Here is a 22,685-nt window from a genome sequence, read left to right on the forward strand (position 1 = left end):
AATATAACACAAATAGCAGATCTTGCAGTTGCCTTCATTCGCTCCTATTCATTTAACCAACTAGCCCTACTCCCTGAGAATAAAATGTTTTTGATGAAATTTACTGAATCAGTTGTGCCTGCCCAAGATATGTATTTGCTCAACTCTAGAGATTATATTTATTTGCACAGAGCAGCTACTCCCATTACTCTGAGCAGACCGTAACGACTTTAAGCAGTGCTTGCTACTGGTCTTAGCACCACAACCGTTCAGGCTGACAGCAGAAGGCCTCTGTAGAATTCCCTGTGGGTCTCCAAATAAACATATACTGTCACAAAAAAGTTAACATCCATAAAACACTGTTTTATTACTCCCTGCCCTTAAGTGTTTGAGCCTCACAGATGTCCACCTTTCTAAAGCAAACGACAAATGAAAAAGAAACAAGGAAAAGATGATGCAGCTATCCCTATAAAAGATAAAGATTACTTTTACCTCCCTCCCAAAACAAAATGGAAGAGTCGGAATAAATGAGCAAGATGCACAGTAACATTTTTGACAGACAGACACGGCCTAGGAAGGACAGGCAAGTATTCTTTGCTGTGTGCAGCAAGCATTAAAACAGACTCCATTATCTCCTTCCTTAGAAAACTCCTCACATTCTACTTATGTTAAGTTGTTCCCTGACTTAAGTAATCATCTCTTTCAAGCCCTTAAGCAATAACAACTGACTGCAGCAAGGGTGAACTAAAACCAAATAACATCACTATCAGTGGAGGTAGCTCAGCAAAGGCAGAGGTATTTCTGATATCAGCAAGTGCACAAAACGATCACAGTTTAGAAAGGAAGGAGTCCTTTCACATATTACAGACACACTACAACTAAAATATTAAAAACTAGAGGGTCGCCTTAGGCATCCCAAAGTTTGTTGCAAGATATAATTCATTTTAATAATTCTCTCAGATGAGGAAAGCAGAAACAAAATGAGAAGTATCAAGTCAGGCAAACTTTCGGTTTTGGATGAACTGAGCAGAAGACAGCGTGCATCTAAATGCACCAGAATGAAAAATATGATTTTATGATTCCACGGAGCGATGGCTCTCATCTAGACTCCTTGTTCCGATCATCTCTGCATTTCCTATGGCAGCAAAGGCAGCCCTTGGAGTCCTTGATGTGGCACAGAATGAAACAGCTCTTCCTTCCACAGCCGCCTGCCAGTGCTGCCTGGTATTTCCCTCATATCTGAAAGCCCTGCAGGATCTATCTGGCTGTAGGTCTCTACGGCTCAATGCAGCTCTATCGCAGTATTCACAAAGAGCCGTGTCACCGCAGTTAAAGCACTGAGTGCTTATAATGAAGGCACAGGTCAAGGATGCAGTCAAAGATTTTAAGGTACTGACATCACTAGGTGTCCATCACACATCGGGCAGTATTGCCTCTGTCAGTGGATGGTTCACCTATTTCAGTATCTGTAGTGCTGTGACTGATTTTGGATCAAATAGCAGAACTTGAAGGCCCTACTCTGGGCTCAGCTTTCATAGAAGTACTGCTGCTTTAGCTTCCGTTATCTTTACTGACTGCTTCAATTTTCTTCCGTGCATCTCATATTGGTAAAGGGTTGGTTATTAGCTTTTGTCCCCTCCTAATCCTTCTCCGTAGCCAGAAGAAACAGTCTGTACGATTGTACAGCATTTTAAAGCAGTACTGTGCAACAACGATAAAACAAAAGGGGTACAATCTTTATCTCACCTAGCTCTTTTGTGATCCATTCCAAAGATGCTACATCTGGATCCGCTTACCACAATTTAGCATATTATGCAACAGAACTTACACAATACCATTCTCAGGACTCTTGCTGTAAAATGAGGTTTGCACTTAGTTCGATTTCCTCCCTTTTGCTCTTCATTTTGCAGGTTTTGGGCTGCGGATACATCGAGTCAGCGTGCCTGGCATACCTTGAATTTCAAACACAGCTATCATTACATCAGCAGAGCCAACTATGCTGAGCACTGTACATATAAAGCATCTACATGAGGAGTTACAGATGCAGTAGCCTGACTACCACTCCCCTAACATTTTCACTACGATTGTTTCCCAACCAACAAATGCAAACATCACTCATGCATTTGACTAAGGTTCCTTCCCACCCACCGACAGTACTTCAGTGTTCACTTTCCTCTGTCATCCAATCATTTTTGTATACTTCCAAAGGCAAATTTTATTAGAACATTAGAGTCTTTTTGTAAAAGCAGCAAATTGTCACCAATTTGCCGCCTCCTCCTCATCACACTTGTTATACAGTCCAGGACTTAAAATATTGTTTTAATACTTTCCTTTTTTAATACTACTAACATTCCTTCCACGAAAAAACACATGATCTTCTCCTCCAATTCCAATTTTTTTGAGGTACATTACAAATGCGTAAGGGCCAACTCTTCAATTTCCTAAAAAGCTTTTTAGAATTTTGAGAGGCTTTTTAAAAATAGCACACCGTGTAGACTGTGTAACCCATGCTAACATACTTGTTAACATCTCCAAGGAACCTTCAGGTACAATTTATCTTCATACAAGTTACAATGATGACTCTCCCATATCTGTTTGTGAGTTCTTCCAACTGCTTTACTTTCTTATACAGTACTAAGAAGTCAGTCTTGCTTGTCTTTAAATTCAGCCTGACACTGAAAACACTAAACAGGCTGGCATAATAGTTATACGCTGCCATTCTTTCTGCATGGGGGCAGATTTAAGTGATATACCACAGCAGCAGTCTGGTATTGCTACATTTTAATTCCCTTAGAAGTACTGGGTGAAGACCATCTGGTCCTGGTGATTTGTTACTGCTCAATTCATTGATTTGTTTTAAAACATGAGGATTGCTAAAGAGAACAGAGCTGGGTTAGAAAGGTCAGTCCAGCAGAGCAAACCCTACAGAAGGCTCACAACTTGCAATACAATTCACGCAGAAAACTTAAGTTCAGACATGGGGTATCTGTTTTACTAAAAGATATAGCTTTTAAACCACGATTCCAGCTAGATTAAACAAGGAAAGCATACAACAGAATATGAATAAAGTCAGAATACTCAAGCTGCTGTATATTCCATAAACTCTATGGAATTATTCGTCTTTATTAGCTCATTTAGACTGCTTCTTTGCACATACTGAAAACATACAAACGTAAGGTCAAGCACATGTAAATGTGTTACTGCTCTTCCCATAGGCAATCTTTTTATATTAGTACTAGTTCCCCCGTGTCAAAATATGAAATAATGCCTTATCTCCACAGCCACGTAAGTATACTTTATGCTTCCATGCAATTAGATCTACTTTTACACTGTAATCTTCCTTCGTTTACTCCCCTCATCTGCTAAAAACACTCTGAACCCAAACCAATTTTACTCGGGTTTTGTTTATTTGATGCTATATTGCTAACAATCTGAGTTAAGTACAACATCCTCATTTGAGAGAAATCCGTACATCTTTTGAAGATCAAATTTGAACTGGAAGAACCACACCGTACACATCTTATGGGAGCTGCTAGATCTCAATTGTCACGTCCACAAATGAACAGCAATCAATTACTTTTAAGTCTACTAACTAGATACCTACCTAAAGCATTTAGATGGTACTGGCATCATCCCTGCTGAGGGCTGCCACACAAAGAGGAACGCTGATGAAGAACACAAGGACTGGAGCCAGAGAGCCTGCTGAGGAACAGAAGCCAAGGCACTGACTGGCTGTGGAGAATCAACAAAAAAACAAAACCCTTCCTTAACTTCAGCAGGGCTGGCAAGAGAGACCCGCATACTTCAGTTGCGGAGCCCTGAGAAAGGAGAAATTTCTTGAGCAGTCTCTCTCTGTAGCACACAGGCAAAACCAGCAAACCTGCCATTAAAGGCCAACTGAGCAGTGCAAGCAAACATCTTTTCTTTGTCTCTTCTCTCTCCCACCTCCAGTAGTTCATTACTGGCTATAATGGAGAGAGGAAAATAAAAGGATAAGGACAAGATACAAAGTTTGAGAAACAAGTACTAGATGCTCTCTATAATAGGAGATAAAGGAAATGGAATTGAGAATGTTTACATGAAGAGGTTTACTTGATTAACACACCTGGAGTGAAAGGAAATGGGGGCAGCTGAAGAACATCAAAAGAAAGCACAGAAGAATGTAGGATGAAATGGGCCTACATCTTCAACAGCGTATAGAAGACATAGGTTTCTTAACATTTTGGGAGCAGAGTTTTTTCAGAAACCTAGGTAAAAGTTCAGCTGTTTACTGTCCAAGATAATTACTGAAAAAGTCATTTACAGTATAAAAATACTTCCACAAAACAAAACCAGCTACAACATTCCTCCATTATTTTCCATATGAAATGAACTTAAGAATGGAACAGCTGCCACATTCGGCTGACAATTCGGTTGACATTTTGACATATCATTCAAATTCAGAGTATTTCTCATTTATCTAAAGCAAATAGATCTTGCTTTAAATAGCCCACTTCACGCAGCGATACTTTTAGGCACAAATCCTCGGTTGCCATTCATGCGATAACATTTAACTGACTTGTAAATCATGAGTGATTTACAAGAGCGCAGGTTTTCACATTATAAGACAACAAAATATGAATTAAAGTGAAGCATCAGCTTCAGAATAGAGACAATCAAAAGGAGATGCTATGCTATTCAGAACATTTTTTTTTTTAATTTAACTTAAGATAGCAATAGCACACATCAGGATATGAGCAGTTTGCTTCCAGCTTCTCTTCAAGCATTTGCTGAGCCCCTACACGCAGACGCTGACATGAAGCACCCCGCATCCGAGCACAGAAGCGAGCAGCAAGAGCACAATTCTTAGTCCTCTGTAAAGAGAACTGAATTGCTCAAGGGGAGCCTGCAAAAACTCGTAAACAGAAAGCTTCTGTCAGTGGAGATTCACTGATGTGGTCACCAACATTAAAATAATTTCTTTTTTTTATAACGCATTGTCTACTTCAAAGTAGATTACAAGATCCAAATCGATTGCTACAGTGATTCATAAGATTTACGTTGTGTAAAACCACACGTTTTACTACAAGTCCATGTATACAGCTCACGTGTTCTTTCTGGTTGTCTAGTTACTATATCAATCCTACTGTTACCTTTTGAAGAAAAACATACAAAGACACCTTGAAGTATACTCTAGCTAGAATCACAAAATTGAGATGTTTAAGCATAACTGACCAGAGAGACTACAATTACTTACAAGTAAGCTGATTTTTTAGTTCCAAGTTTATTAGCTGTGTTATCGCAACCGTTTCTTTTTCTTTCAGAAAAGAAAAGGAAAGAGGTGGGACAGCTGGTAAATCCAGATGTTAAAACACACTGAGTTGCTATTTATTTCTTACAATCACAAAGGATTAAAATCTGACGGCTGAGGGATCTAGGCACGTAAGTACAGTAGCCTATGCTTCACTGGCTTCCTTGTTAAAAGAGCTGGGAACAACATGGAAGAAGTCAGCCTCTCCGTTCAAGGGAAATGAGCATAACAGGAACACATGGAAAAGTAACTCAAAAAGAAATACAAGGTTACATTCGTGGAAGGAGAGCACTAGACTTAATCTACAGAGAAGAAAACCTGCTTTCCGATTTTGTTATTAGAGTTATCGGCAAAGAACTACTGTAATAAAACATCAATATATGGTAAACTCCATGAAGAAAACTAAAGTGAAAAAATATGCCCTCACCTTAAAGCCAAGAAACACAGCAGGAAGTCAAATCAAAGGTCTGTTCAGCCCAGTCGCTCTAGTTTTTACGAGCTAGGCTTACTCGAGTACTTCTTCCTGTAAAAGAAATTGATGTAGCATAATCGAGGCGGAGACAGAAAATAACTGCACACCACATTAGAGTTCCATGGCATTAAGGAAAACACCAAGAAGCGTGCGTTTAATTGTCAGAACCCACCTAATGTAACAGAATGTTTCTGCTCTTACATTAATGCAGGTCATTTGCCACCTCTGAACGTACAAGGTTTTCAGGATGAACACTCAAAGACTCCTTTAAACATTTGATGCTATGATCAAAATTAACTTAGTGAAGCTACCTGCGTGTGTTAACGCAGTGATGAAGATCATGATCTTTACTGTAAGACATGTAACATCAGGTTTCATGATTTACTTATCAGTTAATCATCGCTGTTACTCCGATGAACAATGACTGAAATAGACACATAATCCCTTCATTAAAAACCAAATGGCTAACAACAGTCAAATACACATACAGAGTGGGTCTGTGAATCACAGTTTACACAAACTCCCCACTTAAACAGTTCCAAGTGAACAGTGGAACAGATGGACAATATAAACCAAGTTTTGAAGTCCCTAGACAAAAGCTTCGGTGAAAAGTTACCAATAATTTTAGTTGCGTCAAGTGATTTACCCATAAGCAGATAACAGCAATTGCCATTCAAAAGCTTACAGTTAGTCCCACTTTCAAAATCTCCCAACACAAGCAGAGAGAAATCTTTACACAAAGACCTAAGTTTTAGTGAGTGAATTCTGCTAGTTTCACTTCTTTGATGACCAAAACTGCAGAAAAAAGTTACCGTCAAAAGCATCATAAAAACCACAGTGGAGGAAACAAATAATGTATGAGAACTGTTAATCACATTGAAGTCATACATCAAAACAAGAACACCCAGCACCACCCTTTACAGAAAGTAGAAGCACGCTGTTGTATCTGAGAAACCAGGATATCACCCAGCAAGTCTTTCAGGTTTTCTTTTATTCTGTCACTTTCTTGTAGTCAGAGAAATAATCCAAGTCAAGTGGTTTTTAAGAATTTTTATTCACAGACTTACAAAATAGCCCTTAATAATAGCAGCAGCACTCAAGAATTACTCTCCATCTGCTTCTTTGTTCTGTGCGATATACAAAGATAGAAAATTCACTAAATTCTTTACATGTTTACTGTAATGCAAGAACCTGTCGTTTGTCCTCCAGAATTTCCTCCTTCTCATCAATTTGGTCTTCATCATAGCCCCTTAAAACAAACATAACACAGTGACTTTCAGCAGCTCAGGTTCCTCTAGCTTGTCTAGGTAAAGCCTTAGGGACATGCGTTCATTCATAGGAATAAAAACACAAAAATAGCTATTACTGTATGTTTTGCATACACCAAAACCTACTCTACTCAGCTTCACCCCTCAGCTTTTATCACATCTTATTTAAGAGATGTAAATGAATAAGGAGGAGGTAAACAACATTGTCACTGTAACGCCTTAGTGGAGAAATCCCACACTCCAGAATGGCTGAGCTAGAAAAGTAAGCCTCATTAATACCAACTGTACCAACTACAAATACAGTTTAGCTGTCTACTGAGCTGTAATTTCAGTATTATCAACACACAAAGAAGTCTAAGTCAGTTATATTCACAATTATATAGCGCCTCACAATTATATGCTACAAGATCATAGTAAGAAAGCAATGGAAGAACAGAACTTTGGGGATAGTCTCTCAGTCACCTCCTTAGTCTCCAAAGCAATGTAGAAGTTATGTCATAAGTTACAGTGAGTTAAATGTTATTGATTCACTTGCTCACAACTCTTTTTAAACAGATCTTTCAAGCAAAGAACTCAGACGACTTGTAACAGATTTATTTTAAAATCTCAGCACTATCTATTAACAAAATCTAGTTTTTTTTTTTAAATACCTCAGCATTTAAATTTGGGGTCTCAAAAATATACTGCTTTATTCTTAATCTGAAATGCAAGCACCGACTTAAAAGAGATACAAAATAGGGCACACTAACATTTGTAATAAGTATACAAAGTAAAGTCAGGAAGTTTAGACTGTTTTTCAGTTCTGGGAAGATGTTTGGCATATTAAAGTTTTACAGTACCATAAAAACCGTACTCAAGGAATTTAACTTACCCAAGCATATCAGCTCCACTGAGGTCTTTTAGTTCCAGGGTTTTATGGAAATCTGTAATGTTTCCATCTATCTTCCTTGAGCATCTGCTGGAGGAGGTTACATCTTCAGAATTTAGGCCGTGAAGTTTTTCTTGAGGATCTGAAATATTTGCAGTCATATCAATAACTAAAATAACCCACATTATTTACACCACCAAGTTTAAGAAATTTTGCAGTATCAACGGAAGTATTAAACATTTAAATAATTGTAGCTGGTGAAGGATGTCATTACAAGCCCTCAAATTATGACTCTTTATTATAGATCTCCTGTATCATTAGAAATAATGGAGAGGGGGTTTGCTTATGAGATGCTTATTCCAGCATAATATGAAACACTGTACATAGGGCCCAGTATGAGGCCTCAATATACAGCAGCAAAGGCAGCTAGCTAACGGTAGGACGCCTTTAAAACAGTCACGGATGTACCACACAAGCACTAATCCAAAGAGATAATCAGCCTAGGCCACAGTCTGTAGTTTTTACGTGACACACATGCAAGCTACTATTTCTCCAGCTAGTCATATGTTCCTGCTATAGGCTTCTAAATACATGCAAAGTATTCCAAGGAAGTGGAATGAAAAGGGAGAGGAAAGACTAGGACACTCTTAATGACAGAGCAAAGTGGCTCAAGTCAAATCCAAAGCAAGGCAATGTCACATCTGTAGTGCCTTATTACTGGCAGTTCTCATTGGGACAAATTTATAGATTTTCTGGCCATCTTTACCCTTTCCTGCTAGCCTTGTATCACAATAAATCTAGCTTCTAACACCACCTAAGGTGCCCATTTTGAAATTAAGGATACATATTGAAGGAAAGGATACTTATTTAAAAGACATTCCCCACATGAAAGAGTACAATATATTCCACAGATTTCTCTGATAAAATTGCAGGGTCTAAATAAAATTAAGGAAGTTGCACGAAACAGTGTGCTTCTACTAAATTAAGGGTAGATTAAAGTATGATCGAACAGAAATAAATCACAGTTCAACTAGTCTCTCGTAGTTAATCGGTTTAGTATATTTTTTTGCCCTAATATCAGTTAGATCCAATAATAAGGAAATAGCTACATGCTTTCAATGTATTACCTGCAAAGGGAAAAAGCAATATTACCACTTACCTATATAAGTCTGTAATTCTTTTTCCAGACTAAGTAAGGCTTCCTGGTCAGCAACAGATTCCCAATGATACTCATCTTCTTTAATTACATCAACGTACTCGTGCTTTGATATCTCAGTATCAGCTCTAGACGTACGCACAGGTAAACTCTTTGGTCTTGGATGTGTCTTTCTCGCACCATTTCTAGTCAGTTTATGTTGCAGCACATCCAGTGACCGAGGTCTGATAGAATCGTTCCCTGAAGTCACACAAGATCACAACTTCTAACAAATTCAAGATTTAATAAAGATAATTTGATTTCAAATAATGAGCGATGTAATCTGAATTTTAAACTCTGAGTTGATCTAAATGAGTTATGAATTAATAAATTACTTTTAATTTTAAACATAATAAACGTTATGAACAGTTACTAGTCATGCAGACAAATCTCAAGCTCTACTGCTTTCCAGCTGGAACAAGTCAAACTGACTGAAAGACTGCATATCTTCTGCTCATCCAAAGCAATCCAAGGCTATCAGGAACATTTGTAACAGAAAAATGCTGTGTAAGTGTTGGTTATTGACTGTCCTCCAATAAGCAGCTGAAACCACCACATTCATTTTAATACCCGTCAAAACTCCAAAACTGTTCTAGTTTTAACATTTTGATGGTTGGTTGTTCCTTCTGCTTTTACTCTGTATTTGGAATAAAAAAAAATATTTGCCCATTTCACTTCTTTCACAGAAACAGGGGACCTACAGTGAATAGGTCTCTAATAGGCACTCTCTGCTTTGAAGAAACAAGGTTACAAACATGCTTAGAAATAAACACTAGGCAAAATAACCTATTAAAGTAGGATCTCAAAACTATTATTCTTACCTGAGTATGATCTGCATGTTACCAGAGGAGAAATTCTATTTTGAGTCTTGAGACCGCTTGAAGATCTATTCATTTGACTTTTTAAGACAGCTTGAACTACGGACTCGTCAGCGTATTCACTTACACTCCTGTCAGTAAACCATCTCCCATCTCCTGAAATTAAGAGTTAAGGGAAAATCTTGGTCAATTTTGTGTTAACACATACTTACTGTTAATATATTTGCTGCATTTAACACGTGAGACGAAGGAATCATCTATTAAATTTTCTGCACGTAATGTAGAAAAACCATGAATTGCACCTCATTAGTCAGCTCTAGTTTTTTTTGTCCCCATTTGAAGACTCAAATGAGAAGTTTCTTGAACTAAGTACAAAGACGGCATACTCTAGGTCCTGAAGTGCTGGAGTAAATGCTTGGTACTTGCAAGATTAAGAAATAAAGTACCCTTATAATCAACTTATTTCTTAAATTAAGTGACTTATTTTGAATATGCTTAGGACACAATAAGATCTTCGGAACCCCTTAGGAGTGCACGAATTCATCATGACTGCACTGAATGCAACAGACACTAGAACATTTATACACTAAAGACTATCTTTCATGCAGAAAATATTATAATCTATACTTTTCTTCAGACTATCACTATAAAAGCATTTTTTCCTACATGAAAAGAATCACAGAAAGGTTTGAGTTGGAAGGGATCTTTAAAGATCATTTAGTTCCAAGCCTCCTGCAATGGGCAAGGATAGAAGGACACGTGCCACATGTTAAACCTGATACTGTATGTAGAAATAGAGATTTGTAAGGACACATTCTGCTCACCAATGAGTTTCTTTTCAGCCTACAACTCACATTAGAGCAGCCACTGCTCGCATTTAAGCTCACAGTTGTGAGATAACTACCAAAGAAGTTGTGCTCGTGGCTCTTATGTAGCTCAATAAATGGTTAATTTTAAAAAAGTTTAAAATTATCAATAGTTGATTATCATGAGAATGATAAAGTTGCATAAAAAACCTATACATACAATAGAAAAAACTATGAAAATTTACCTTGCAAAATTTCTTTACAGGAAACAAGACTCCCATCAAGAGGAGAAGGTAAAAGATATTGAGCATCAGCTGTGAAAGCTGAGTGACAAGATGACTTTATCACAGCTACGGTTTCCTTTGGCAAAAGGTCTGCTTGTGTGTTTTTCTGATCTGCAGTTACTGAACCACTTGGAAACAGAGGGACGAGGAAATATTATAAGAATAAAATACAACAAAACAGATCACATCCTACCAAATACATTTTGGGATGCCCGAAAAATTGAACATGTTTCACTTAACATCGCAGTTCTTATTATTAAGGCTAAGTTTCGTCAGTTATTTACAAACTGAAATCAGAAATTAGAATTACTCCCTTTCCTCTCACAAATAACCTATTTTCTCATACCTTCCAAGCTCTTCAAATGATCCAATATTTCTCTGGTTATTCATTCCTCCTGCCTCAGCTTCCAACACCAAGAAGTTGCATGACTCTTCCAAGTCCACGTCATAAGACTAATTAAAAAAACATATTCAGCAATAGAATGCAATTCTAAAGACCACAAACTCAAGTGACAAAAAGACTGCACATCTTATTTGTTTAATTTCCATATGTAAGAGCCCACGGGAACAATAGGAGAAAATTGCTGTGAATGTCTGGAAAGCTACAATTCCCATATTTTTATGGAAAATATAATCAACAGTCCAAATATGCACACATATTTTAATTCTAAATTATCACATTGTTGTGAGTTTAAATTTTAACCAATCAATACTTAAACCATATAAGATTACTCTGAAGGTTTGCAAAGTTCTTTAGTACATACTTCATCATCAAGAAATTCAACTTTCAGAGCGGACTCTGCACTTCCAGAAACACTCCTGGGCACCTCCTCTCTAAGAACAGATGTCCAGTATCTCCTCACCTCTTCAACTACAAAATATAATTTATGATATATTTCATTTTTTCATGTTCACGACACACTTAAACACAAAGCGTTATGTTACTTCCTATGTTATAGTTACTTTCTTTTTTCAGGCAGAAACTTTTTAAGTACGTAACTGTTCAGAAACGAGAGCAATAAAATTCACCTCCCAAATATGTACTATTTAGTTTCAGAAACAGATCTATTACACCTGTTAAATCATCTATATCACCAGCATCTCCTTTCTGCTCTCCTCCAGTCACAGCCTGGTGTGATGTAGTCGGTGTTTGTGCAGGTCTTGAGTCCTTAACACAACTACCAGACATTTCATCAACAGAAGACCTAAAAAAAAAATTAAAAAATAAACAAGCAGCAAAAAAATAAAAAAAATAGAAATCAGGCTTCAAAAAAGTTGCTTTCTTGTTTGTGTGGGTTTTTTTTTTATGTCAAAGGAAATCCATACTATTTACTGCATCACACTATTTACTGCTGCTAAAAGGCAGTCACTTCTGTTCAATTTGACTTGAATGAATGATGGGATGACCTCACACCTCAGGAACACAAGCGCCTGTTATTTCTACAGCAATATCCTGAAGGTCATACTTCTTCTGTATACATTTTTCTGAAATAAAATCAGGCTTCCAAATATCATCGTTGGCCTTCAAATTCTATCAATTCCACCTGATACCTAAGAGACTCTCTTCAAATACTCCCTCTGCAGTAATCCTGTTTCATGAAGTGATTCAGTCTGGCTATAATGACTGCTTTTTAAAATTACGTACCCAGTGAACAGCCATCCTAATTAACTCTTAAATGTCCAATATAAAAAGTTCCAATGCAGTTTTGTTAATGCCATGGAGTATTTCTGACCTTTCACTAGCAACAGCAATTTCAACAATACCTTTTGTATTTCTTAAGCAAGAGTTTCTCCATGTAGCTCAGGCCATCCTCCTTGAAGTGAATTTGGACGTGTTCTTTCACAACAGAAAGACTGGTCTGTACCTCACAATTCCCCACAGATTCTATGTGAATTATTAAAAAACAAAAACACAAATACAGATATTCAGGTTTATAAACTTGCTATTTACATACATCACTTTTGAATGAACGTCAAGCTAGTACTCTACGCCCAGCTAAGCCTCTGCATAATTCTGAAATTCAGAATGTCAGGATTATCCTGTTCGACAAAAAGATAAAGGGAGATTTGAGTCATTTGAAATATAATTTACAACTTGTTTCCATTTACTGGATTCAGCCAGAAGGCATTCTCAGTGTCAGAACTTGTAGAAAACACTGCTTTTATATTGACTTAGATAGGACTGTGTATCTAATGGTTAGCTAGCTTCTCTTATTATTACTAAAAGTAAAATTTAAAAAAAAATCTCAGACTTTAAAGATACACTGAAATTTTTTTATAGATTAGCAGCAACATACACAAACTTCCCTTGTACCTAACCATGTGTGACAGTTCTCATCACACTTATTAAGCCTGTCACACATGATTGCTATTAATTCTCAGTAAGGTGCATGAGATGTTAAAACCGGTCATTACACGATATTTTCAGCAGTGCTGGTAGCCATTAAAACCTCATTCGCTGCAGCTTCTCACATGAAGAAATACTCCTAAATATTGAGAAAGAAAAAAAAACAAAACCATAATCCTACAGATAAAGCCACAACACAACACGGGGTGGGGAAAACGCTTTTTTTTGTACAAAAATATACAAAGAATAAACACCATCCACAAACTAGAGGACAACGACTACTGTGCATAAACCCAATCAAGAGTTTCTTCCATTTTTTTTTTCCATACATGCTTCAAGTGGCTGCATGTTCTCATTGGAACAAAGAAATATTAGAAACCTGCAGAAGGTAAACATAAAATGTACTTTGACACAGTATATGAAAGCTATGCACATTCCTTTAAGAACTTGAACTTCATTTTAGCATTCATACTCATATTAAAATAATGTATACATGCAATACCACAGAAAACTATAGGGACGTTGGCTGAACAGTCTGGCCAGTGTAACAGCTAATAACAAGAATTCTGATGTAACACCAACTTGTACATTTGTACATTATTGAAAACAACTTCATAGGCTGTTGCTAATTTACAGTAGAATGCAGAGGAACAAAGAAACATTTATTATTCTAACAGAATACCTATCTTTGCTACCTAAAATAGCTGCTAACTCATCCAAATGGCTGCTAATGTTTATAAAAATACAATCAAAACAACAGAAAAAGAAATTATACCTGATAGAGCCCCACCAGCATGGTGTTCTTGTCTGTGATCATGATTATTATTTCTCCATTGAATCAGAGCTTCCTGAAAAGACTTCGCAGATTCCTCCTCATTAAACATTCCATTTAGTAATATCCCTTTGTCCTGATTGTCAAGGCCTGTCCAGGCCGATTCTGAAGAGGTCTCCTAAATCAGTTCCACAGCATCATTAATACAGCACTTCTGGTGATAATCCTCTCCCTGGCTACGTATATAATAGCAACAACATTTTTACTCTCAGCTATGGAGATGCAGGGCCCAGTTTTCTGTGCTGCCCTGGTAATCAAACCCGCTCAATTGTTAGGCGATCTTGCTCACAACTACACTGAAGTGTTCTATCAAGAGCAAAAGAAGGGAGAAAAAACTGCATAAGCCAAAATAATAATTTAAGTACTTTTAGAAGGCAAAAAGCAGTAGTCATGGATAGCCTACATCCTGTGTATACAGGACAGATATTATACCCAGAGACATAAATACGGGTCACTCAAGTGTTAAGGCTGGCAGCCTGATCCCTCACACTTAGCACACGGAGAGAAGCCTCAGGTCGCTCAGCTGAAGGGGTCACAAACATTTAAAAGGATTTTGGCTTTGAACTGCACAGTACCTCAGCAGTGCCTGCTGACGCCGGTGAGGATGACGACTTGTTCGAAGTGACCTCATACTTGCTGTTTTTCTCCTCATGATTGGTTTCATTCAGATTTACCTCACTGATGAAGCAATCAGCAACTCTCAGTTTTCCAGCACGTGCACTGGCTTCTACCTGCTTACGGAATATTACGAAACCTTTCATTTGTGAGACTCAACCTTCCCACCAAACGCCACGACGGGAGTAAAAAGCGGGAGAACCACACGTGAAAGCAGAGAAACGGAGGCAAACGCACGCTAACGTTAACAATCAGAGTGCAGGAGTGTGAAGAAAAACCCAACCACCCCCACAGTCGCAAAGGCTGGCACAGCAGCAGCCGCTGATCGGGGCCCGATCCGCCACCCGGCCCAGCGCTGTGGAGCCGCAGCGCCCCCTAGCGGTGTGCCCGGGAACAGCCTGTGTCAGCGCGCAGCCGGGGCTCCCCGGCGGTCGCCGCGCAGGACGGGAATCAAGAAAAGGAAGAAAAACCCGGGAGGCTCCGATGTCTGGTAATCTTCACACGAGTTCCGGAGAGTAGATTTCCTGCTTACGGTTGCTAAAAGACGCGCATATAAATCACCTCATCATTCATCATGATGATGATGATGATTTCCACTGTAGCTTGGCCAGCAGGCCCCAGTTCAGAAAGCAGACAATTAGCAATGCATCCTGCTTATCAACGTATTTAAGTACCAAAGTAATTAGAATTACAAAACACGCCCAGATTATTGAACATGCTCTATTTGCCCGAAACCATACAGCTTGCTTCTATCACGTGGTGGCCATCTCAAGTCTCCTTCGGCCACACGTGCAGGCTGGGCCAATGAATAAAAACACAACCTAGGGATGCTCCCTGTTAAAAGACCCACTAAGAGAGCTACTTTATCTTTGCCACTCCTGGAGATCAATATGTAAATCCGCTTCACCTGTACCCAGCAATTATCACTGAGAGCAATCACAGAACTGAAGTGGATACAATCATGTAGAACGCTACCAACATACTTGGAAAAACCCTATTACTGTAAACATCCATTCCAGTTAAGTCAGATTATTTCAATTGGGTTCAAAATAGCCTCAAATATATCATTCATTTTCTTTCTGTTTTTAAACTGCTGTGCATCTAGTCGTTTTAATTTGGCATCCCAAGTGGACCATCTTAGTGAAGCAAGCCGTCCTTTTAGTGACTTAACTATTCCCAGCAGTTGAACAAAGTGCAAAATACATACAAAAATCTTGCATTCACCAGAAAAGCTAAGGCTGAAAGTTCAGTTCAGTTCCCTGACGTGACCATTTCCCCGTGGCAAAACTGTCATTAAAATACATTTCTCCCTCCCCTCCAACAGGGGAGGAGAAGGGAATCCACTTCCATTCACCACAATACAAGGACACTGCGCAGAAACGCTAGCAAACAGACAATAACTAACATTCAGGCTTGAACTTGTGTTTTAAGTATGCACATATGCATTTCCACATATAGGTCTCTTCAGTGAATTCCGTGTCAGATGACTTGTTCCTGTAGACCACAGACTTTGGCAATATACTACACAATACATTCATATCTAGATAGTGTTACAAAGCTACTAGTTACACGCATGTATTCTACTGGTACTTTTTATACCATATACTCACCAGCACTGCATTCTTAATTTCACATTGTCCACATAGTATCTCTTTCACTTCAGATTTTTCACAAGCTCCACCATTGGACATTTCATGCTTAAGTTGTTCTTTCACTGGCTCTAGGGAAAAACAACAACATCAAACAACACACCACCGCAACCTCTGATTTATTCCTTATTGCTTAATTGCAGCCACTTTCAAGAACCTGACACTCTACCAGAAGTTTGTGGGTTTTTAATTAAATTTAGTAAATAAACTATTACCTTGAATGGGTTCTTTCAGCAGTTGCAACCTCACTTTTCCTGAAGATACCTATGTAGAAGAACGTATATACATATGTAAATATACTAATTTATTGGAAGTATGAATATTACAAAGAACCTTAAGATGCTAATTAAAGTTAATACACATATAGCAAGCACATAGCAAATACTCACACAAGCCTGTAGAACTTTCATAACCGTACTGACTTGAACTGAAAATTCAACCAATGCAGTCTACTGCAGTCTGGAAATCCATATAGCCATCCACACATATCTACCTAGAGTTTGTTGAGGGGAGTGGCAGAGAGATGAGAAATTTGATCGTTTTGCATATGCCTCCCCTCATTACTCTTCCAGGATCAAGCACCCCAATGAACTAATCATTTCCAACGCTTTTGGTCCTCAGTTTTTTTTTTTTTGTTTCCCACCACCTCCCTATTCCTGTGGATCTGCACACACCTCAGTTTTGCCATTTTGATAGTACTGCTTCACACACCTTCTCCTTTGCCATCACAGCTGAAATGTGAAGTCTTCCAAGTAGTAACAACTCCAGTGAAGGGCAAGAAGAAAGAGGTGGGTGAAAGAAAACTCTTTCACTTTGATCCTCTCTCTTCTACTTGCAGGTAAGTAGGCAACTCCATTGAAATTGAGCGTGTTGGCAGAAAAGACCTTCACACCAAACTGCTACTGCTTCAGAAGACTTCTAATAGCAACTGCAATGGCTTAGGCTGAAGTTGTCACGGTCTGATTTTCTTCTTAGCCTTCATTTCAGTCAGTGTTGAATAACCTCTCTTAATTAACAACTCTCATTCCAATATCTGTAGCATGACTTTCAGAAAAAAAAATCATAATTGTAAACATGATTTTAACACAATAGAAAGCACAACAAGACAGAAGAGCAGCAAGACCCCAAGCCACAGCAAGTGAGGATCCACTCATATGTAACAGCAGTGGGTGCAGAAATAAGGGAAAAAAAGCTGCTTACCTTCAGAAGACCTCAGGCATATAGGGATCTCCAGAGAAATGCCCCCCTCTCCACTGCCAGCCCTTAAATGAGGTCTGGAAGAGGTGGATCCCCTTCCGGTCACTCAGGTGCATTGCATTGCTTGCACCTGAGCTCTCCTGGGTTGGCCCTACCTTCCCACCAGGTGCTCAATCGCTGCTTCAAGCCATGACTAAGCATTTCCACTGCACTAATACTGTTCATGTCCCATTCAGACCTATTTATGCCTCTCCTAACACATCCAGAAGTATCTCTTCAGTGAATTAGTCTGGATTTGGGAAATTGCTACAGACCTATTTGATCACAAAGGTGCTTAGTGATTACTTCTTTAACAAAAAGTTTCAAGGAGAAAAGCCTAAGCTATTAAAGGGATTATTTTAGTTCATCAGAGAAGGAAATGTTAAGGCTAGGTTACTGCAGTTTAAAGTGATAACACCCCCTGTAAGGCGACTTAGAAATGTGACAACCCTTGACCAGTCTCAGCTCAAGTTACTCAAGACACAATGCCTTAGGCTTAATATGTCTGGAGAGTTTTGGCAAAAGTGCCCTCAACCTTTCCAAAAGGAAACAGGGGGAAATACCTTAATATGTTAAAAAAGAAATCACTTATTGACGTATCAGGAAAGTTCAACGTTCTTCTCTTCAGTGCTGAGCAAAGACTTCGTAGACCAAAATTCCACTGATAAATTTTATCCCCATTTCAAAGCACTCAAACAACAGAGGATGAATGAGAATTAACGCCAGTTACTTAGTTTTACTGCTAACATGGATTATGCAGTGACTGAGGAAAAAAAAATTCACCTGTAGTATTTTTAAAGGCGGTGTGCCTTTCTCACAGTTTATGCCTATGAAGATAGTAAATTTATATGCAAAACTTCACATGGAGCCGTTTTATTTCAGCTTTGCGACAGGCTTTAGGCAAGACCTAATTAATTTGAAAGACAGGCTCATGATGGCTTCCAGCAATACCAAATTGGACTCTCACAATAGCAAATTATCTCTGCTTCTACCAATCTAGTATCTACTGCAATTAAAAAACAACAGATCACCAGGCAGAGCTTGACATTCCTCCAGCTCAAAGGGAAACAATTACAAATCCTACTCAGAATTACTCAGCTTTTTATTCCTACAGTACTTAAAATTCCCATATTTTGTAGCATAAATCATCTAAATCTTTCAGTTAAAATAGCTTTACCTGCAAATATGTTGGTAGCTTATTACCTTATTGGCTTTTTCTTTGTTTTGTAGCAAAAATTGGGCTTGGATAGCCATTGGTCCTGCTTGTCCAGACTTCCAATGATAAGCACTTGATTTCCTATGAACCAAGGCAAGAAAGACATAACTGAACATGTACTAACTCTAACAGAGCAGATCACTCTGGGGAGAAAAATAAAATAAATCAAGAAGGAAGATGGAAAAGGAAAGGGAAAACTTTCTCTGGGGACCAGCTGGCAACAGCAGCAACAGGGTGCCCAGAGGAAGAGGTCAAGAGGACGCTGATTATTTTCACCATGCTTTTTCTTACTGCCATGTACATTTCATCGTTTCCATTTACAGTTCTATTAGTACAGGCTGTAGTATGCTAACTGAGCGCAGGTTCTGCACCCAGCAGTTTCACCTACTTTCTCTCCTGTTTTTCTCTGCTCATGTTGGACTGCAGTTGTCGTAATTTCTTCTCCACCTCTTTATTTTCCATTTCTAACTGCACTTTCTCCAGCCGCAATTCCCTGACAGTTCTGGAGAAGCAGTAAAATATACAACAGGAATTACATAAAAGAGATTAAGACATCTGAAAGACGTTAAAGCAGCAAGACAAAAATAGAGAAATAAAAAAATAATTGCCATTAAAGGCAGGTTACCCTTCTGTCTCCCGGTAAGACTGGAAACAGCTCTGCAAAATTAACTGCAGGTCAAGAACAACCTCTGTACACCCAAGATTGTCCTAAAACAGCTGGCTTTACTGAAAGAAGCAGCATTGTGAGGAGTCAGAGACTCCAGTCTCTCCAGTAAACTGCAGGCTTTTACTCTCATAAGATTTGAAAGACCTCAGGCCAGAAGACGAGATAAAGATATTTATGGTTTGTTGATGTTGTTTGTTTGTTTTTGTAGTGATATGACTGCTCCAATGTAAGCTTATCTTGCTCACCTAAAACTAATCCAACTGTGTCTGTGTTCAGAAAGGTTTCTGACTCAATTATATGGCAATATACTGTCCCAGTGAATGCTTTATCACCATTTGTAAACAAACATATATATGCTTCTTTCTTAGACTTTAAATTACTTTCACGTCTTATGACTCTGTATAACAGAGGCTCAAGAGTAAAAGCATAGGGGAAATACTAGAAGAAAAACACACGTAAGCAAAGTTTGTGAAGACTATGTGATCAAACATATGTTTTAACGTTATATCTTGGTTGTACAGAAATAAGCTGTTCCACCTAACATTTCATGAACACTTAATAAAAATGCTGATACAACATGTCTATCACAGTCAGATAATATGCACTTACTTCGCTTTCAATCTCACAGAGGTTCCACTTTTTGAACCTGGGAGTATCACAAAATTATTGTTGTTCATGATTCCCAGTATAATCTATTGTTAAAAAAAAAGAAAACAAGAGAGAAGAGAGAATTTGCATCATCTACAGTGAGAAACCTTACGAGATGTCAATTTGACTGAAATTAAAACAGAAAAAAAAAATTGTTAGAAAGCCAAGAAATACCAATGCACAGAAGGAGAAATGCAGAGTGGAAGTGGATTACATGAAGTGTTACTAAAAACCTAAAGGAATTCTAGATTATATTCAGCTGAAAGAAAAACTTGTTATTACATTCACCAGGGAAAAGATTTAAAGAAAAAAAAAAAAGAAAAAAGATTTACTTTCCCATTTCATTTGGGCAATTCCCTGAAGTTCAAAGAAAGTAGCTTAATATTAAGTAAAATGCATTTTTCTTGAAGAAGAGTCAAAGAATGCCCAGAGGAGAAAACAGTATCAATGTCTACAAAGTCAAACCATTTCACCTGATTTGTAATGATGAATGTCTTCATCTTCAGTCCTACACAAATGGTTTCAAAATGGAAATCTATCTTGCAGAGCAGGCAGTTATTCCCCACTCTCAACATTTCAAGACAGCGCTAAAAACATTTTTTTCACCCAACTCTTCCAATGGGCAAGCTTACACACCAAGGAATCCAAACTGAACTTTAATATCCATACCCTCCGCGTTCTAGAACATTCGCCGTGTAACTAACACAGGCTAAGCAGGCTGCTGAAGAAACACACCAACACCTGATTCCAAGCACAGTACCAGAGACTTACAGATGACAAACCTTGAACGGATTCCAGCTGAAAGCAGGACTTCAGTGATGTGGAGAAGCTTTCTATTTCAGAAACATCAAATGTGTAACTGAGCTCAAGAGCGAAAGTTCAGCTGTCCACACGTAGACCGGAAAATAACCATTAGTGCAATTAAAATTAAAAAGGTCTCAATGATACCTCAGCTCATGAAGCAAAACACACGTCAGTAACGTATTACAAAGGTTTAGAACATCTGAAGAACCCAACAGCAACACCATTTCAGCGTTAACAGAAATGCCCGATGTGCACACAAGCCAGGCTTTGATGGGAAAAGCAAGCACTCCGTTCTTAAAAACAGTTATTCTTTTATCATACTCTGAGATAAAACAAGTTTCTAGTACCATAAAAGGGAAGAAGGTTCTTATGCTGGGATGTGTGCTAGCAGGATGGGTGCATCTAGACAGGCAGGGGTAATGTTGTCGTTTTGACGTGGCCTGAAAGCCACTGAAAATAAAAATGGAGGTAAGTGACCGAGGCCAGCTTACCGAGGTCAGCGCAGCAGGAGGAAACAGAACCCGGCTTGACACCGCGGCTGTAGTTTCTAGCTGCAATTTCTTCCTAATCCATTGAAGGATAGCTTCAAAACAGGCAAAGTTATTGCAGTTTGTTTCGAACTGCGGGAGCACAACGGGAGCACCCTGAATCCCTCCGGCTGTCTCACGTCAATACACCCACAGAATCCGGAGGCACGTGTAACAACCTGCACTGAAGGCCCGCAGCCACGAGCGCGGATTTTGCACCAGGGCCTCGGCACACGCTGGGACCGCTGGCTCCCGGCTACCGCCTCAGCGGCCCCAACGATCCCGGCTCCGCTCCCGCGGCGGCGCCGCAGCCGTTCCCATGGCAACAGCGACGCGCTACGTCACCGGCAGGCGGCGCGTGCCAGGAGAGTCCATTCGACGCGGCGGGGCGGGGAGAGCGGGGGGGAATGTGGGTGTTTAAAGCGGTGGGTGTCTCTCCGCAGCTTCCATGCTGTTCCTTCCCATCTCGTTCCAACCTCTATTCCCCACCCTCAGCCAAACATGTCTCTATTTAGCTTGGAATCTGGGCTTTTCTGTGTTTTAACTGTAATTGTTTATGTGGAACTCCTCCGGAGGAGGAACTGATGCCCTCTTCCCGCTGATTTAGCTCCGCGCTTTAAGCAGCTAAACCTAAACCAAGCCAGCTGAGTGCCAGGAGGCTTCTAAGAGCTTTTCCTGCAAGTTATCCCATTATCCATCATTAACCTTTTGAGTGCTCCAGGACTCCGAGAGCTACAGGGCATGCTTGTGATGCGTATCTTTTGGAGAAAGTTCTGTCTGTGCACACACACACGTGTAGGTCTGTGCAGATGTAACAACGTCGGTTTTGGGGTGTTCCTAACCGGGAATTCATGCATCTGCCATTCAGCAATAACCCTCAAACCACCGCCCCCAGGGATGCCTGCAACGTGTGACAGCATCATCGTGTTTTAATCAATCACGTCTTTCAGTTTGTTTGCTCCGAGTCTAGCCCTTCCAATATCAGTGGCTAGATCCTTATTTATAACGGATGCTCCTTTGGGGAAAAAAAAAAAAAAAAAAAAGCAGTCTTCAGAGAAAAGCTGTCATTTCAGGAAAAAGCACTCTGTTTACGATCCAAACCGAGCTTTAATAAGTGCAAACTACTCTTTGTTTGAAATGTGTGCGCTCTGAGATGTACCTCAT

At 39.1% G+C, this 22,685-nt stretch overlaps 1 protein-coding gene across 13 annotated transcripts in view; it reads right to left on the bottom strand.

Moving 5' to 3' along the window:
- Window positions 1–21,856, bottom strand: part of ZBBX (zinc finger B-box domain containing) — a 55,613-nt gene extending 33,757 nt beyond the window's left edge. The window contains exons 1-20 of one of the 13 annotated variants that reach the window (XR_002438281.1): window positions 21,486–21,854; window positions 20,973–21,073; window positions 20,152–20,234; window positions 19,264–19,377; window positions 18,863–18,956; window positions 16,639–16,687; window positions 16,385–16,494; window positions 14,735–14,893; window positions 14,103–14,277; window positions 12,745–12,865; window positions 12,055–12,185; window positions 11,745–11,851; window positions 11,327–11,433; window positions 10,942–11,108; window positions 9,894–10,046; window positions 9,037–9,273; window positions 7,881–8,019; window positions 5,697–6,990; window positions 3,584–3,711; window positions 1,808–1,931 (exon numbers count right to left, since the gene is read on the bottom strand). Coding sequence is in view for 10 of the 13 variants with exons in the window: in XM_021395721.1 (XP_021251396.1) it covers window positions 6,915–6,990; window positions 7,881–8,019; window positions 9,037–9,273; window positions 9,894–10,046; window positions 10,942–11,108; window positions 11,327–11,433; window positions 11,745–11,851; window positions 12,055–12,185; window positions 12,745–12,865; window positions 14,103–14,277; window positions 14,735–14,893; window positions 16,385–16,494; window positions 16,639–16,687; window positions 18,863–18,956; window positions 19,264–19,377; window positions 20,152–20,219 (2,007 nt within the window). In the remaining 3 variants the exon portion in view is untranslated. The other 12 variants (XR_002438282.1, XR_002438283.1, XM_021395721.1 and 9 more) reach the window with 12 other exon arrangements.

The sequence above is a fragment of the Numida meleagris genome, chromosome 4 (genome assembly GCF_002078875.1).
Source record: "Numida meleagris isolate 19003 breed g44 Domestic line chromosome 4, NumMel1.0, whole genome shotgun sequence".
NCBI classification, from domain to species: domain Eukaryota; kingdom Metazoa; phylum Chordata; class Aves; order Galliformes; family Numididae; genus Numida; species Numida meleagris.